We start from the raw sequence: 17457 nt of genomic DNA on the forward strand, positions 1-17457 counted from the left end.
TTGGCTCAAGGCTGTTGAAACTTTAGAGTCCTTTACCCACCGGTTTGCTCTCCTCAATTCCCGCCACTAGTGGGGGAAAATCAGAACCCAGCCAGCGGGCCCGTCTACCCAGAATCTGGAACTCGCCCCGCCCCCCGCCTCAACTCCGGCCACTTGGTAACAAACACTTCCACTTCCTGAGCCCTTTCTTCTCCCGCCGCGGGGCGCCGGGCCGAGCGCAGGGCACCGCCCCTGCGCGTTCCCATTGGCCGGCGTCGTTCACCCGGCCAGAGCTCCCCCTGCCCGTGGTCCCTGATTGGTCCGAGGTGGTCCACACCCTCGGCGCGGCCCCGCCTCCTAAATAAGGTCCGGGGCGGGTTCTGGGACGCTCAGACGCCGCGCGGGACGGGGATTGGTCTACGAGTTATTTTTTTGGCTCCTCGCAGTTCACTGCTGCGGCTCGCGGGACACCTGCTCGTTCTGCCGGCGCGGAGATTTGTGGCCGCGCTCCCTCCAGCCTCGCAGTCCGCAGGGCTGGGAAAAGGACTGGACCGTGCAGTCTTCGGACCCCTACCGGACCCTGCGTAGCGCCGCTGAGCCATCGTAGAGCGAGATGAGCTCTGACGCGGCGGCCGGGGCACCCCTGCCCCGGCTCTGCTGCCTGGAGAAGGGTCCGAACGGCTATGGCTTCCATCTGCACGGGGAGAAGGGCAAGGTGGGCCAGTTCATCCGGCTGGTAGAACCCGGCTCGCCGGCCGAGAGGGCGGGGCTGCTGGCGGGAGACCGGCTGGTGGAGGTGAACGGAGAGAACGTGGAGAAGGAGACGCATCAGCAAGTGGTGAGCCGCATCCGCGCGGCGCTCAATGCGGTGCGTCTGCTGGTGGTCGATCCCGAGACCGACGAGCGGCTGCAGAAGCTGGGCGTCCAGGTCCGGGAAGAGTTGCTGCGCGTCCAGGAAGGGCCCAGGCAGGCCGAGCCTCCGGCCGCCGCCGAGACACAGGAGGCTGGCGGCGAAAATGAGCCGCAGGCCGCCGCTCAGGAACCGCGTGAAGCCGAGAAGAGCCATCCCGAGCGGGTAAGTGCGGGCTGGGCCGGGCGGCGAGGCTGGAACGGCGTGGGAGGGAAGGATGGGGGAGAGACCCAAGCGCCCCGCGCCCGCCTTGTCTTTCTGAAACTCGATCCTCGAGGGGGAGACTGCTTCCGCCCGCCTACCGGGCTCACTGGCAGTTACAGGCTTGGGGCTGCGTCCCACGACCCCCACCCCCTCTCCAGACTCGCTTGGACTCTGAGCTTCTTTGCCACCTGCACCTCTTGTCCCTTGGCCTTTGGAAGTGAGGGAAGGGAGGGCGACTCAGGGAAATCCAGTCCCCGTTTCCTCGGCTCTGTTGGTGGTGTCTGCTCTCGTTTTTTCGCAATCCTCTAGTCCCACCCTCTCCGGGCCGGTTCTTCGGCTATCCTACTTCTAGCCGCCGCATAGTTGCCAGCTTCCTCCACGGTCCCTGTGGGTGGTAACAGAAGCTGGGGTAAAGTGAGTGCGGCCCCGACTTCAAAAAGCTAGAGGAATAACAACTCCCTTTCTGTGCGGAACCCTGGCGCTGGGAGGGCAGGGGTCGCAGGCAGGGTTTTACCCTCCAGCCCACGGGTGTGTGTATCCTTAACTTCATCTTCAGCCCGGCTGGACTTCATCCTCTTCCTGAAGTCCAGTGTGACTTCTAAGAAAGACAGAGGAAGCCCCACCGTCTTAGGGCGAAGTGGGGGGTGGGGTGCGGGGAGGAGGTGCAGAGGCCTCTCGGGGGTGGTGGCGGCGGCGGCGGCTCTGCCGCCCAGGAGGATTTATGATTCTCAGGAATGTGAGGAGTAAGCGCTAGCTTGTGTCGGCGGGGAGGGAGGATCTTGAAGGAGGAGAAAGGTGGCTGAGGGGGAAGGAGGAGAGGGAGTGGTCCCGGGGCACGCAGCTCTGCAGGGGCCAGCGGAGCATGCTGTGGGCAGGTGGTCTTGCCCTGGCATCGTCTGACTCACTCCAGTGCCCCGACAGCCAAGCAGGCTGGTTGCTTTTTGCCCATGTTTGGTTTTTCCCTAAACGATCCCAGTTTGGGTCAGCTGCAGGAGGAGCAGAGGCAAAACAAGTTGTGCTGAGCCTCCTGTCCCCAGAGAGTGAAGGGGGAGGTCTTGGTGCAGACTGTGGGAGCAGGGCCTATATGGCTTGCAGCAGCTCTCCACCTGGTGGCAGTGTGTGGCGCAGGTGTCTGGTGCCAGCAGGAGCCTCCCCTAGACAGAGAAAGGGTACAGTTTAGCATTAAGGTAGAAGGTGGAGCCGGAGAGGACCAACTGGTTCGGTGGAAGTGAAGGAAGTGAGGTCACTAGGAGCCCTGTCCAGCCGGAGCTCCTAGTGCCCGGAATGCCAGGGCCTCCAGGCTCCCACTTCCTGCCATTGCCAAGCCGGCATTGGCAAGGGTGGGGCAGGAGTCAAAGCATCCCTGCCAGGGGTCAGAGACTAGGGAGTTGGTCCCGGGCAGAAATACAGTTTGAACTTTGTGCTGAGGGCATTGATTTGCCATTCTTTTATTTTTTTGAACTTTGGCACTCACACAAGTAGCACACCCCCTCCCCCAGCAGTTGCATCATGTTCAGCTCCTCCCATTGCCCTTTTGGTTTTGCTGCTGGGTGCCAGAGGGCCTGGGGGGGGTGGTAGAGGACCTAGCACATGCGCCACCCCCATCTGAAAGGACAGCAACGCTTGGCTTCCTGCTGTCAGGATGAGCACAGAATCAGATTCCCATAGGTGGTGGTATGACACCTGCATTTGTGTGTGCTTTGTTAGGCCAGCAGAAGGGAGTAGAACCACTCCTACCCAGTCCCCCTGTCCCAGGGACACAGTCGCCAGGCCTCTTGGGGTTTCAGGTCAACAAGCAAATCACAGAACTTCTTTGAGACTTGGTTCTCCCATATGTAAAATGGGGACCTTGGAATACAGTGATACCTACCTTCTCTAGAATTTTATAAATAACAGAAGTACTCATGCCCCTATGGAATACTGAATTGAGTTCCTTTATGTCCAGGCATTTGAATCCCAGCTCTGTGCAGCGCGCCACCCCCCCTGCCTTTAGAGTTATGCATAGCCAGTCAGTACTGTTAAATCCCTCTTGTAGGAAATTGCCATGAAATCTGGGCATGCAGGTGACCTGCCTTGACATTGCAAAACAATGGTAATATCGTGTTATTTTTTTCCTCAAAGGCCTCTCCTACGTAAAGCACTTCATGGTTTACTGATTAGTTGTAGCCTGAATTTGTTTGCAAAGTGGGTGCTGTTAAGGCATCTTCATTAGTCCTCATAAGTGAAAAAGGTGGTATGGGGGAAAGTGCTCTGCAGATTGTGGGTGGCAGGTGACAGCTCATTGGGAGGACGATACAGGGCAGAGGGCAAGGGGTGCCTGTAGTACTGGTCTAGGAGGAAGAGGAGGTGTACTTCCAGCTCTGCCCACCTTTGTCGATGGCTTCCCCACCTCCACACCCATGGGGAGAGAGCAGTAGCAGCTCCCTGGCTCATAACCTTGCAGTCACAGGATGGGATCTAAACCCGTGAGCTTGGTGCTTGGCACATGGGCCCACAGTGGTGGCTGGGCAGGCCTAAGCCAGCTCAGCTGTATTCACTGGGCCACCTCAAGCCAAGTTCCTTAACCTCTCTAAGCCTCCATTTCCTCTTGTGTAAGTTGGGGGCCATAGCAGCTGCCTGGTGGGTTTATCGGGATTACACGAGGCTGTCTGCAAAGCTCAGTGTCTGGTACTCAGTAAGTGCCCGGTATTTGAATTAAATATTTCACAGTGATTGTTACACACCTATCCATGGGGCAAGTAGCACTGGAGCTGCCTCCCTCCTTAGGCAGGTGCAGCTGTGACCACGCCTGGCACTCAGTACATGCTCAATCAGGGCTCGCTATTGTGGAATAACCATATATTCCACGGCCCTTCACTATCTGGCAGCCGACTCTCCCCACCTCCCCCTTGTGCCTACCCCACCGCACCGAGGGTCCAAATTCTCCTCTAGCACACCGTATTCACTCAGTCTTTGTCCCTCCCTTCCTGACCTCCCTCAGCCGGAGAACCCGTCAGCCCCCCTCTCCACTGGGCACTCTCTCCAAGACCTCTCACCTCCCAAGGAGACTGTCCCCGCCGCCTCCTCCTGCTCCCTGTCCTTACATCTTTTATTGCTCTGAACACACGGTATTTGAATCATCTCTTTATTATCTCCATCACTGCATGGAGAGTTCCCCAGGGCAACCACTGTGGCTGATTTGTGTTTATATCGCCAGCACTGTGCCTGGCACAGAGCAGGGAGGGGCTCAGTAACATTTTTGAAATGAATGCATAATAGCCACCCGGGACCTTTGTCCTAAATCATCTCAGTCCAGCACACCCAGGCCTCATTACGACTCAAGCACACCCAGAGGTCGGAATTCCAGACAGAACCTACCCACTCCTTTTTCTTGCCCATGAGCGGCTTCCATTTTAAAACTAGGAGTGAGCCAGATCAACATGTGAATCCCAGCTCTGCCAACTGGCTGGCTCTGGGCCCCTAATTGTTCATTGTTCCCTGCAAGCCTCAGCTTCTACCTCTGTGAAATGGGGACACAGGCACCCATCCTGCATGGTTGGTGGGGGGATCCGATGAGATGACGGGCGGCGGGGGTAAGTGCCCACCTTGCCTGACCCTGATTCCAGAGGCAAAGATGGTACAGGCACCCCAGGTAACAAGGTGGGTAGGTGGGCACCATGAGCCGGCAGCCTCCCAACCTCTTTCCCATGTCTGGGGGAACAGAACAGAGTTCGAGCGGCAGGATGTTGGATTTGAAATGGACAGGGTGTGTGCTCTCGTGTGTGTTGGTTCCTCCTCTTAGGCCACGTATGGGGTCTCTTTCGCCCTTAGTATACAGCCCCTGGTTCTTACTTTCAGGGCTGTGTCTTGGAACCCAGCTCACTCTGACTCCAGTGTCTGTTTGCACATCCATTTGGCCACACAGTTGGATTGTGCTCAGGGGCCTGACTCTCCAGCTGGGCGTCTCTGCCCATCAGAGTGACATCAGTTCAGGCTGCTTGAGCCATCTCCCTGAAAAGGTCCAGGTAGCTCCTGGCCTATCCCTTCTCCTGTGATGGGCCGGGTGGGCAGTCTAGTGACCAAGGCTCTGCCTCCACCCTCAGGTCCTGAGAACCCGCCCTTGCTATCTCTGGGCTACCCTGGAGCACAAAGGGCCTATCTGGAGGCTGACCTTGACTGTTGGCCCTGGCCTTGCATTCGCCATCCCTAGGGGTTAGAATAGCTCACCAAGTCCCCAGACCCCTAGACAATGTTTAGGGTTCTGTGCCCTGGAAAAGGGTAAGTGATACAGATTCCCTGTGGTCCAGGTTCAGGTGCTGCTCTCTGCTGTGTGATTGAGCTCTGGCCTCTCCCTGTGCCCTGTTCGAAGGGTTGAGAGTAAGACCTCTAGGATCTACTCAGGCCATTGCCACAGCCACTAGCCACGTGTGGCTCTTCGTACCTGAAATGTGCACAAGTCCAAATTGAGATATGCTGTACGAGTTAAATGCACACCAGATTTTGAAGACCTAGTACAAATAAAAAGATGTAAAATAGTCCCCTAATAACTTTTTAAGTGTATTACATGTTGAAATGATAATATTTTGGATATATTGTGTAAAATAAGCTATTACAATTAATTTCTCCCGTTTCTTTTTACCCTTTAATGTGGCTGCTAGAAAACTTTTAATTACCTGTGTTAAAAAACAAAATTCAACCAAGTGACTTTCACGATCAAATTGGCTTTACTAAGTGATTCATGAATTGGGCAGCATCCCATCTAGCAACTAGAGGGGAGCTCCGAAGTGTTGTGCAAAATGGAAGGTTTTTATGGGAAGAAGGGGGAGCATGGGAGCTATTGATCAAACAAAAGAAAAGATTATTTTGGGGCCTGACATCTTCTTTGGGAAGGGTTTTTCTGATATAGATTGCTTCTTTCTATGGGGGGGCAGGATGGAGAGGGCCCAGGTGACCGATTACCTTACTGGTGCTTGACCAGAAAATTCTAGACTGGTTGATTAAGATTATATTTCTTGGAGAGGTTGAAACTAGAGTTAGATAAGGTGTTGAATCTAGGTTTGGTATCATGGGCTATTAGCACGAGTGACACCATTTTGGACCTGTGGTTTTCTTTAACACCTGCGTGACTGGCATTATATTTCCATTGGATAGCTGGTCTAGATATAAGTTAAGAGCCTGCCTTCTCCTATGAGCTGAGCGATTTATGTGCTCTGTTTGAAGCTGAGTTTATTCATCTGTGAAATGAGGGCAATAATACCTTCCTCACAGGGTTGTAATTGTGTTTTAACGAGAAAATACACATAAAGCCCTAGTGCAGTGCTTGGCACATAGTAAGTGCTCAGTAAACAGTAGCGGCTATTTGTTATTTCAGTAGAGCCCCAATTTCACAAGCTCTCTGAAGGTCCTTACAAGTAGCCTCTTGGGACAGCCCACAGGAGTTAAATCCAGCACCTTCTGGGAGGTGGGTGAGGGATGAGGAGGACTTGGGCAGGCAAGCAGGGGGTGGCCAGCCTGGACGGTGTCCAGCCAGGCAGCAGCCCACGTACCAGCCTGCTCCATCCCAGCCTTGCCCAGCCCTGGGGAGACCTGAGCCAAACTCCCTCAGGTGCGTCTCTGGACAGCACCAGGAGAAAAGAGCCAGAGGGGGGATCTGACTCAGGGCTCCTGCTTGTGGGTGTTGAAGAAGCAGCCCCCACTTTAGCTTATGTCTCCTTCCTGGATCCCACCCTGCTGGGCTCCAGCAAAGTGCCTTCCCACTGAGAAACAGGAAGTCCAAGATCAGGGGCTAGGAGCAGCTCCCTTTTTGCAAATGGAGGTGTCTAACTTTCCTCAGCCTGCACAGACCTGGGGGGGTTCTGTAGGGTGAAATGGAACCACATCAGAGCCATAAGGCATAGGTCACTACCTCCCCTGGGTGAGGGAGGAGAGCATCCCTTCAGTCTAGAGCTGTGGATCCTGGCTAGTGGTCTGAGCTCCTGGTCACTTCCCAGCCTGCCCTAAGGACAATACCCCCATGTTGCCCTGTCACGCGTCACCCCAGGCTGGGCCAACTCTCCATCCTGGCTTCCTTGAAGAGCTGGCACCAGACCCAAGCCTGTGTCTCCAGAGTCTCGTGGAATGGACTGAGCTGCCTTCCAGAGCAGCCGTGGTTCCTTACCCCAAGCCTACCCCCTCCCCCACCCCACCAGAACTGCCAGGGCCCCTTCTCCCTACCTCTCCCATCTCCTTCCTGTTCACCCCGTTATTGAGGCTGATTTCCCTGTACGGTGCAGCAGGGAACCATTCATAGGTGCATAAACAAGAGCCCTTAGCTGGGGCTGGGCTGGGGGAAGGGCAGTTGTGGGGGTGAGCCCACTTCTATTGTTCCCCCAGCCACCCTGGTGGTCTCCGCCTCCTCCAGCCCTGCCCTTTACGGGAAGCCAAGCCAAGCCAAGCCGCCAGGCTGTTCTCTACAGGCTCCTCACCATGGCACTGGCCAGGGAGGGGCCGGGCCCAGTGGGGCGTTGGCACCCCCAGCTGCCTTCCCTGAGGAGGAGCAGGGAGCGGCCCCGGGCCTGTTCCCCAGAGACAGTCACTGGGATTATGGTATCGACTTTCCCCAGCTTTCCAGGTGGTTGCTGGTGGTGCCTATTGAATTCCGTGCCCGCCATCCGCTCCCTGGGCTGCGTGGGTGGAGGTGACTGGGCGGCCACTTGGGGTGGAGCTGGACTCCCTGGGGGAGAGGAAGGAATGGAGGGGGGCAGCCACATCAGTTCTGGGCTAGGATTTGGAACAGCTGGAGAACCTGAGAGTGGGAGAAGGCCCCAGGAGAGTCTGAGGGCAGCTCTCCTGGCAGGGTCTTTGCCAAAAAGTACGTCTGGCATTTTCTCGAAGTGAGCCACTCAGACCCGTCCGGCTCCCAGCCGCCCCTGCGCATTGGCCGCCATTCCCTCGTGGTCCTTCCTCTGGCTTTCGAGTCTCTGCCAGTCTCCTCACTGAGCAGATCCTGATTTTCACGTGGAGCTGTTACCACTGGGAGTCCCACCTGAGGCTTCGAACACTCTGGGAACATGGGCCTCTTGAAGTCACACCCCCCCACCCCCAGCTCTGGACCGCTCTAGCACTATGGCGGGAGGCTCCTCCTGAACTCCAGGGGGCCACACCAGGCCCTGTCCCAGCTCTGGGGGTACAGGCCCAGGAGCAATGGTGCTCAAGCTCAGACTAAGTGCCTGACCCCTCCCCATCTTCTCAGTGCTGGGCCAGCCCCACAGGTCCCCAGGGAGACTTCCCCCCAGAGCCTCCTGTCAGCACCAGCCTCCACCCAGAATGAGATGAGCTGAGTTAGCAGCTGGAATGACACCTCCTGGAGACAGCTGGGGGCAGGGGAGGGAGAAACAAAGCTGGTCTCCCTGAAAGAATGGGAAGCCCCCAGCCCTTACTGTGGGAAGCGGGGAGTCTCCAAGATCTTGGAAAGGAGGGAGCTAGATGGGGGCTCTATAGGTATCTGAACACATCAAAAAACCACAGGGACCTTCCGGTCTGCCTGCCCAGCCCCAGCGGGCAATGGACCGGGTCCCATTGCAGGGGGAAGGAAGCAGCAGGGCCCTCCTGAGCCCCTCAGGCTGGGTCCCCCATTTTTCCCACCCTCATGGCTTGCTGCCGGCAGAGGGGAACAAGACTGAAAGCAGGCCTTCCAGCTTTAATGACAGGTCACCAGGCACATAGTCCTGGGGTGAAATATGCTGAGGATCAGTAAGGGAAGCCCGCAGCATGGAGACCTGGGCCTGGAGATGGGCACCACGGGGCTGCCAGGGCAGCCCTGCCAGCCAGGAGAGCAGCCCAGGCCTGCCCTTCGCCTTGTCACTGTCCCAAGCTCAGGCTGTAGCTCTGGCTGCAAGAGGCCTTTTGAGCCCCCGGAAGGAAGGCTGTGGTTTCATCAGCTCCCAAGCACCTCCCCACAGAAACTGCAGGTACCTCAGGGAGAGCCACTCCAGTGTGTGTGACTCCTGCTGAGGCCTCAGCTCCAAGTGGGCCCCCTCCCGGTCTGGACTTGGTCTTAAGGGCCAAGTCAGAGACAGCGGTGGGGTTCCGGCTCCTCCTCCACTGGACGCTGTGTGACATAACATAACAGGCAGTGCGCATAACATCTTGCTCTCAGTTTCCGCATCTTGAAGATGGGGGCGGGAGGTGACCAGGCCCAGCCAGGTTGCTATGGGAAGGCTCTTTGGAGTGAGGACAAGCGGGAAGAAGCAGAGACATCAGAGCTCCCCCCTTCCTTCCCCGGGATTCACCCTCCCACTTTCTCAGGGCCACTGGAGCTCAGCCTGGTTGGGGCAGAAAGCTGAGCCTGCCCTGGTGGTGGCAGCTGGTCAGACCTGTTCCTGCTCGCTTAGGCTTCGGCTTCGGCTTCAGCTTCAGAGGGCCAGGCTGGCAGCTTTGTGAAGGGATTAGCTTGAGAGGAGAAGAGCCTCACTCACTCCCAGGAACAAGATCCCACACGGCTGTGGCTGGCCCGGATAAGCAGGCATCCGCGGGGCCTGCTGGTGTGGGCTCTGCAGGGAGGAAAAGGAGAGGGATGAGGAGAACTTGGGAAAAGGGGGTGCCTGGGGCCTCTAGCCCAGATGAAGGTACCCACAGGCCCAACCGTCACCCCTCCTTCCTGTGTTGGCCTCTCATCAACATCCTGAAACACAGAAAGATCTGCCCCTGCGCTTAAAGGAAGGCAAAGTCACCCTCTGACCACCCCCGAGAGTGGAGGGGTGGGGACTGAGTCTCACTGCAGATGGCACCTCCTCCTGGGGCTGGCAAGTTGGGGCAGGCGACCTGTAAACCCTTCTCTCCTTCCCCACCCATCCCTGGCTCCCCACCCAAGCCCCCAGAATCTCACTTCTCACTTTCGTTTCACTGTTCATTAGTGTGTACAACAGTGAGAAAGTCTCCGTACGCAAGGGGGTTTACAATTGTCAAGTGTTCTCTCCTATGTTAATTATCTCACTGCCTCACAGCAACTCTGGGAGGCAGGTGGCACTAAGAATGGTCTATAAATAAGGCACCTGAAGCTCTTGAGAAGGACTTTACTGCCCCAGGTCACATAGTGGGGAAACTGGAACCTGGGCCTGGCCTTGACTCCAGCCATTGCTCGTTGTCTGGGGTCCAGGGGTAACCCAGAGCGTGCAAGCTGTTTGCTGCGGCCCTGCCCCAGGCCTGGGAGGAGGGGGAGAGGGACCCCAAGTCAGTCCTGGCGCTTGGGCTTCTGGTCAAGGTTTCAGTTTCTTGCCCGCTCACACGTCCTCCCTCCATCCTGTCCACGTGTCCCAGGCCTGCAGCTTCTAAGCTCAGCTGCCAAGGTGGAGCAAACATTTGGTAAAAAAACGTTCAGCTAAGTGTCTGAGTGCTCACGAGAAATCTGCTTGTGCCTTTTCAATAGGTCACCTTGTCCAGGCCACCACTGCAGCTACACTGGGCTCCCTTTAGCCCAGCCCCACCTCCCCATTCAGGCTTCTTGGGGGACCAACAGGATCTCTGGGGTTCTGTTGCTGCCTTTTCCCTCAGCTAGGCCAGTCTTGGTGCTGCCAGTGGGATATCCTTGTCTTGTCCAGGGACCCCGGCTGTGCCACCCCCGGTCTGTGGTCATTGCTCCTCCCCACCCCCGGCTCCCTTTAATTGGGCCACTTGTCGTGGTGGGGAAGACAGGAGCCGTGTGGGTGAGGAAGAGCTTTACTGTAAACATGCTGAGCAGCTTTCAGTAAACACCTGCCTCTGCCTCCCTGTTGCAGACAATGAGGTACAGGGTCTGGGGTCCCCTATCACATGTCTCAGGTACCCAGCCAGACTGGCAGGGGTGCTACTTACCCCGCCGCTCAGGAGGGCCAGACTGAACTTTTGGTAGGAGGGACAAGGTAGCAATCAAAATAACATGATTAACCTTAGATGGTCAAAAGTGGGACTTGAGCTAATCTGGTTCACCCCTCATTTGCCAGAAGAGGAAACTGAGGCTTGGATAGGGGCCTTGTTGCCCAGGGTCGCCTAGGCAGTTTGCTACAACGCCAGGTCTCTATATGCAGGTCTTCTGAGTCCCAGGCCAGCATTCTGTCACATTGCTGTGTAGGCTCTAAGCAGACTCGCCTTATTGACAGCTCTTTCTTGATGGGGACGTGGGGTCAGTCACAGGGCAGGGAGAGTAGGACCAGGACACTAGAGTGACACGGACCTTCCTTTATCCCCACAGCGTGAGCTTCGGCCTCGGCTCTGCACCATGAAGAGGGGCACCAACGGCTATGGCTTCAACCTGCACAGTGACAAGTCCAAGCCAGGCCAGTTCATCCGGTCAGTGGACCCAGACTCACCGGCCGAAGCTTCGGGGCTCCAGGCCCAGGATCGCATTGTGGAGGTAATGCTTCCTGCCTTCTTCCCAGGTTCTTCCTTCCCGATTCCTCCACATGGATGAGCACCTCCCGGCAGCCATCACACCTTCTGCTCCTTGGTTAGCCCCTGGGGCCCAGGCAGCCCATAGATGCGGGCAGGTGGGCGGGAGGGGAGATGGAAAGGTGGTGAGTGGGTGGGTGAAGGGACTGACGTCTCTCGTTCCCCACCTCCCCTGGGCTCTTCTTCACCGAGCGCAGCCCCTGATTCACCTGTCTATCCAGGTAGCTATCTGGGGCCCCTAGCGTTTCCTGCTGCCTGAGTCCTCAAGGCCAGGCATAGGGACGGGGATGGGCGGATGAAATCCTCTTCCCAAGTAGGCTGTGAGGCACGTGTGCTGTGCTCAACAGGAGAGGAAACGTGACCCAAATGCCTTGGGCAGGTCCCAGAATCTCAGTCTTAGAACCTTAGAGCTGGAAGATCAGCTCTCCCCAGACTTCTCATTTTACATGTGAGCAAACCAAGGCCCAGAGAGGGAAGTCGACAAGTACACAGAAGAGCTGGGGCCCAACCCAGCCTCCCAAACCTTGCCCAGCCCTCCGGTCACAGCTGTGTTTGTTTAGTCTCATCTGAATATTTACTTTGGCTTTTCCCACGTGTCCTGCCTCCCATCTGCCTGTCAAGTGGGAGGACCACTTGGCCTCTACAGGTCAGTGGGGCTCAGTGTCCCCAGATTGCCAGTTGGCCGACAATGAAGAAGGTCACTTGCACCTCCTCACCCTAACCCCCCAGAACTGTGCCGGTAACTCTGCCCCCACTCACAGGTGAACGGGGTCTGTATGGAGGGCAAGCAGCACGGGGATGTGGTATCTGCTATCAAAGCTGGTGGGGACGAGACGAAGCTGCTGGTGGTGGACAAGGAGACCGACGAGTTCTTCAAGAAATGCAAAGTGATCCCATCTCAGGAGCACCTGACCGGTGAGCTGATTGGCGAGGCCGTGGCCCCACGTCAGGGGTGTTGGCCAGGGTTCTAGACTTGACTGTGTCCCAGGTGAGGGATGGACAGCTTCCTGCTTCAGTGCACCCCCATGTCCTGTGGGGGAGGCCCAGGGTTGTGGGTTGGGAGAGATAGTTGGACTGGCAGTGTGTTTCTGAGGATGGCATATGACAGTGGTAAGCTGGCCTGAGGGATGGCAAGATGGGATGAGCTGCTGCTTCCTGGGCCAAAGCTGCAACAACTAGGGAGGCCTGAGCTTCCCACCCCTCCACCCCCAGCATGTTCTCAGGGCAGTGCTGATTCAAGGAAAGGGTTAACTCTGGGGAGGCCTCCAGCCTTTGCTTGGTCAGATCAGAGTCCAATGACAGGGGCCCAGTGCCTCCCCTCCCTTCTCTCAGGTTGTCTTGGAAACCCAGGCTTGCTGGCTCTAGAGAGCAGTGGGTCCCCCCTTGGTCCCTGGGCCCCTGCCCTCCCCATCCCCCACCATCACCCTGCCAAGCCTGGCACTTCCCCGTGCGTGAGTCCAAGCCAAAGGGGGCGGGGCTGCTAGACCAAGGCAAGGAGTTAAGCAGCGCTCTTCTCCCTGGTCTGGACTTTCTCCCTGGGAAGATGGCTCCAGAGCAGGGGTTGGGGGATGGAACCTCTTTGGATTTTGCAGTAGGTGGGGCCTCCCTCAGGGTGTCAGGGTTATATTTGTGTGTTTGGGGGTCCATACAAAGGTCCTGCCACAGGCTTGGATCCCTAGCTGGAGGGACCCAATGGGGAAGGCCTAGTCCACATCTAGCCCAATCTAGGGTGCTAGGGGTTCCTAGAAGGCAGGATGGGTCAGTTGGAAGTCCCTAGCAGACACTGGGCGTGAGAGGTGGGGTGTCACCTTACCCTTGTCTCCCAAATTCATGGAGACCAGGTAACTCAGATAATCCCCTTCCTTAGTGAGGGGGAAACTGAGGCCCAGGGAACCAGCCTTGCTTTTGGGGACATGATATGTGGAAGACACAGCAGAGATCTGGATTCCACTCAGCTCCTCAAATACCTTCCCCGCCTCCTCCAGCATCCTTCTCCCCTCAACCCCAAGTCATCAGCCTTCACATTCTTCCCTCTTGGGGTGGAAAGGACCCTGGGAACTAGGGTGATTGCAGCCTCTGGCCAGAGGGCCTGCACAGGGAGAGGCCAGGGGCAGGTCTCTCTAGTGTCCCCCCTGATTTCTTCAGGGTGGTGTCTTCTACCCGGTCCCCGCAACTAGATGTAACTGGGGGTGTCCCATAGAGAGGAATGTGCCCCCTCCACCCCACCCCAGGACTTCACCCTGCCCGCTATGAAACAGTCTGGAGCTCACAGGGAAGAGGCTGGCTTGGGGGCAGTGGGAAAGTGAGTGTCCCTGTGTCCCCGCAGTCCCTGGTCTGGCCGAGGATGTTGGACCAGGGAGGAAAAGGGAGGAAAAGGTGAGAGTCGGGTATACCTGACTGCTCGGGCCTCCAGTGCAGGGCAAGGGGAAAGGTGAAGCTAAGAGTTCAGAAGAAGTCCACCCAGGCTGACCAGTCCCTGGAGATGAGGCAGCCCCCTTGCAACCACATGGGGCCTCTACCCTGAGTGAGCCCAGCAAGGGTGACCCCAGGCCAGGGGTCTCTCCCTCCGACCCCTCCTGTCACCACCAGGTTTCACACTTTTGCTGGGTGGGGGGCACACCCAGAACCCTGCCCTGAGCCCCCATCCCCTTATCTCCACACTGGCAGGTACGAGTTGGGATGATTTCCCACACCCTGGCTGTGGTTCTAATCCTGGTGACACCGCCATCACCTAGGAAGCATTTGGAAAACACTGATTCCTAGTCCTGCCCCAGGCCCATGGGGTCAGAAGCTCTGGTGCCAAGGCCCGGGAATCTATTTCTAATAAGCTTCTCTGGTGATTCTTAGGTAGCCAGCCGGGAATTTCAATCCCACCTAGCACAGTGCTCTTCTCCAGCAGCTTCTTACCCATCAGTGGTCCAGGACATTAATTTAGTAGGCAGAGCCTAGCACATTTCTTTCATGAAATTGAATAGGAAATAATCAGAGCATTGTGACGTAATGAGCGTAAGGTTTGGGGGATGTAGTAAGGGCAAGTTGTTTTGTGAAACTTGTGTTACACTCACACAGTCTCTGTGTGTGCTGCTGGGTTGTCAAAATGTCAACTGTACTTAACAGTGAGTTGCAGTCAAGAGACTTTTAAACACTGTCCCAAGGCACAAGATCTAGTTATCTGCCCAGCTCCCACTGCTCACGTCTCCGTGCTCCACCCCATCCACATTTCCCAGAGCTTCTGGACTCATCTCTGTGTTTTTCCTTCACTAGGTCCCTTGCCCGAGCCCTTTACCAATGGGGAGATCCAGAAGGTAAAAGCAGACCCCTAACTGTTTCTCTGGCTCTCAGTCCAGGGCTGCGGGAGAAGGGGGAAGGTGGTGTGGTTGGGAGGACAGCTGTCAGGCTCAGGAGCTCCAAGCCATACAACTGCCGGTGTAGCCTCGGCCCTTGCCTAGGACCAGGGCCGTCCAGACGGAGAGGCCGGGCACGCCCCTCTGCAGCCCGCCATCCTGGGTGACAAGCCCCACCTCCAACTCCCCACCGCACAGAGGAGGCCATTCTTCCCCCCAAGAACAGAGCTTCAGTGTCTGGCCGCATGCTGCCCGGCCGCTGCTACTTCCAGTCTGGGTTGGAAGAACAAAGCCCCTCCACCCCTCCTCCCCGGCAGAAGGGACGGGAAGGCAGTGGAGGCTGGGGAAGAGATGGCGGGGCCGGTGCTAGCTGAGGCCACAGGAACCCAGGCAGGGGCTGAGCGCCAAGCTGAAGCCCTGGCCAAGGCCTTCGCTCTGGGACAGGCCGACTCGGAGCTGGACCACAGAGCGGAGCTTTCTGCAACATTTGTTCAAAGGCTTCCCTTCCCCAGGGGCTCTTGCTGGGGCACAAAGGAAGGGGAGGGGGCCCTGGGCCACCTGAACCTCCTGTTGTTCCATCTGTGGGTCTAGAGCTGTCATGCATCTTATGCTTTCAAAGCCATTCTTGGCTGCTTTGGGGTTACGGTTTCAAGATTCCTGGGGTCAAGTCCAAGTAAATGGTCAGGGGGGCCACAGGAGATTCAGGGCGCATCACAGATGTTCCCCATGCCAAATAAGGAGGCTCCCAGTGTCCCCACGCTCCAGAAAGCCCCACTGGCCCAAAAGGCAAATCTGTCCTTGGGAGGACTGGGAAGTGGGCAATTCAGCTGATTCCCAATTCAAGAACCAGGCTGCCTCTGATCCTTGGAAGAATGTGAAAATGTAAATCCCCTGAGGGCCCCTGGCAGGCTCAGTGGGGCTGTGGGGTGGATGGTGAGGGTGCAAGTGGAACTTCTCAGGCTGAGGAACCTATCAGGACTTCACCACCCCACCCCCACCAACCCACACCTGTCCTCTCTCTGCCAGGAGAACAGTTATGAAGCCCTGGCCGAGGTAGCATCTGAGAACCCCAGGCCAGCCCTGGCAAGATCCACCTCCAGTGACACCAGCGAGGAGGTAGGCGGCTGGGCGGGTGGGGGGTGGCACCAAATTACTAGAAGCCCACTCCCAGGCCACACTCGTTCCTGGCACGCACCAGCCTGTCTTAGAAGTCACATGTTGAGCCACATTCTACTCTTGTGACCCAACTTCCCTGGGCACTGGTCCAAGGGAGCCACCTCACCCAGGCCGAGGACCAGGAGGCCTCGTCAGGCACTGACTCCCGCTCTCTGCCTCCCTTGCTCTTCACAGCTGAATTCCCAAGACAGCCCCAAGAAACAAGACTCCACTGTACCCTCATCTACCTCCTCCTCCTCCGACCCCATCCCAGACTTCAACATCTCCCTGGCCGTGGCCAAAGAGAGGGCCCACCAGAAGCGCAGCAACAAACGGGCCCCGCAGATGGACTGGAGCAAGAAAAACGAACTCTTCAGCAACCTCTGAGGGCCTGCCCCGGCCACCCAGGAAAGCTGGCGAGCTGGGCCCACACCCCGATCTAACTCCCTCCCTTCGCCCACTTACCCACGAATGACATGCAAATCAGCACCAGCATCTCCCCCTTGGCAAATCTGATTTTTCTAGAGAACTGTGTTCTTCCCTTACCGCAGAGAAAGGGAATGTTTTTCTGTCCTACCCCAATCAAAAAGCAGACTCTGTCCTCCTCCTGAGTGCCTCAGCCTGTCAGGTGTCCCTTTGCCACTCCACCTGGGACATCACAGGGACCTCCACCCAGCAAGAATTGTGGGACCAGGTGAGACATCATGACCCCAAGTGGTGAGTGGGTCTGGGGCTGATCAAGGACTCAGAATTCAGCAAGCACATCACCCTGAGAGCTGTGGGTTGAGCATCGTATTTTTGTCATTTGATTTGTTTAAGAGTGCAGTATTGCAGAGTTTAGAGGGATACTTGTTTCCTGATTCATATGATTTTCCAGGTTGTTGCATCCAGGACATAGCAGTGGCCTCGGCCTTAAACTGTTTTGTTTCTACTCCCACCCCAGAACGCTGGGCAGGTAGGGGGAGGGTTTGGCCAGCCCCTGCCCAGCGCTGAGCCAGGCACCACCATTGTAATTATAAGGAAACCCCATCAGAAATTCAACTGGTTTCTCCAAACTTCCTCGGCTGTGTGTGTTCCTTTAGAGCTCTGGCCTCCTGGCCTTGAGAAATGGTGGACAGGTGTTCCCAGCATGGCCTCTGGCTGAGAAGGTAAGGCTGGAGGGACAGGGTGGTCCACGGCTTCCTGGGACCCCAAGCCCGCCAGTGGGAGGTGGGCAGCTCTAACCAGAAGGCCTCGGCCTGTAGCTGTCCGACACGCACAGGCTCCATCCAGACGGATGGGTATCCGGGAGGTGCGAGCCCAGACCCACCTGCTGAGGGCTCTGAGCCTCCCTCATTCCAGGAGGGCGGAACGTGTGAATCCTGGCTACAGCCCATTGGGACTGTGAAGACTAGGCTTTGATCTTGCCGCCCTCAGCCAGTGGGGTGCAGGACTCCCAGGAGTGGCCTGAGCTGGCGCCAGATACTTTATCTTATCTAGCCT

The 17457-nt window shown here is 57.0% G+C and overlaps 2 protein-coding genes across 2 annotated transcripts in view; both read left to right on the forward strand.

Annotated features, from left to right (window-relative positions):
• Positions 1 to 9621, forward strand: part of RAB37 (RAB37, member RAS oncogene family) — a 58830-nt gene extending 49209 nt beyond the window's left edge. The window contains exon 11 of the transcript XR_004421310.1: positions 9610 to 9621. The gene's annotated coding sequence lies outside the window, so the exon portion shown is untranslated. The remainder of the gene's footprint in view (positions 1 to 9609) is intronic.
• On the forward strand, positions 354 to 17034 carry NHERF1 (NHERF family PDZ scaffold protein 1). Its single transcript, XM_033090374.1, has 6 exons — positions 354 to 1054; positions 11280 to 11441; positions 12238 to 12391; positions 14741 to 14781; positions 15847 to 15936; positions 16171 to 17034. Exons 1-6 carry the CDS (start codon positions 593 to 595, stop codon positions 16360 to 16362), a joined length of 1101 nt encoding a protein of 366 aa, XP_032946265.1. The 5' UTR covers positions 354 to 592; the 3' UTR covers positions 16363 to 17034.
• The last annotated feature ends 423 nt before the right edge of the window (positions 17035 to 17457 follow it).

This window comes from Rhinolophus ferrumequinum, chromosome 21 (assembly GCF_004115265.2).
Source record: "Rhinolophus ferrumequinum isolate MPI-CBG mRhiFer1 chromosome 21, mRhiFer1_v1.p, whole genome shotgun sequence".
Lineage (NCBI taxonomy): Eukaryota > Metazoa > Chordata > Mammalia > Chiroptera > Rhinolophidae > Rhinolophus > Rhinolophus ferrumequinum.

Bases quoted from the DNA above. Each gene is read 5' to 3' on its own strand.
- NHERF1 (XM_033090374.1), top strand. From the start codon at position 593: ATGAGCTCTGACGCGGCGGCCGGGGCACCCCTGCCCCGGCTCTGCTGC. The intron at 11,442-12,237 runs GTAATGCTTCCT...CCCCACTCACAG, and splicing joins CCCAGGATCGCATTGTGGAG to GTGAACGGGGTCTGTATGGA. The intron at 15,937-16,170 runs GTAGGCGGCTGG...TGCTCTTCACAG, and splicing joins CCAGTGACACCAGCGAGGAG to CTGAATTCCCAAGACAGCCC.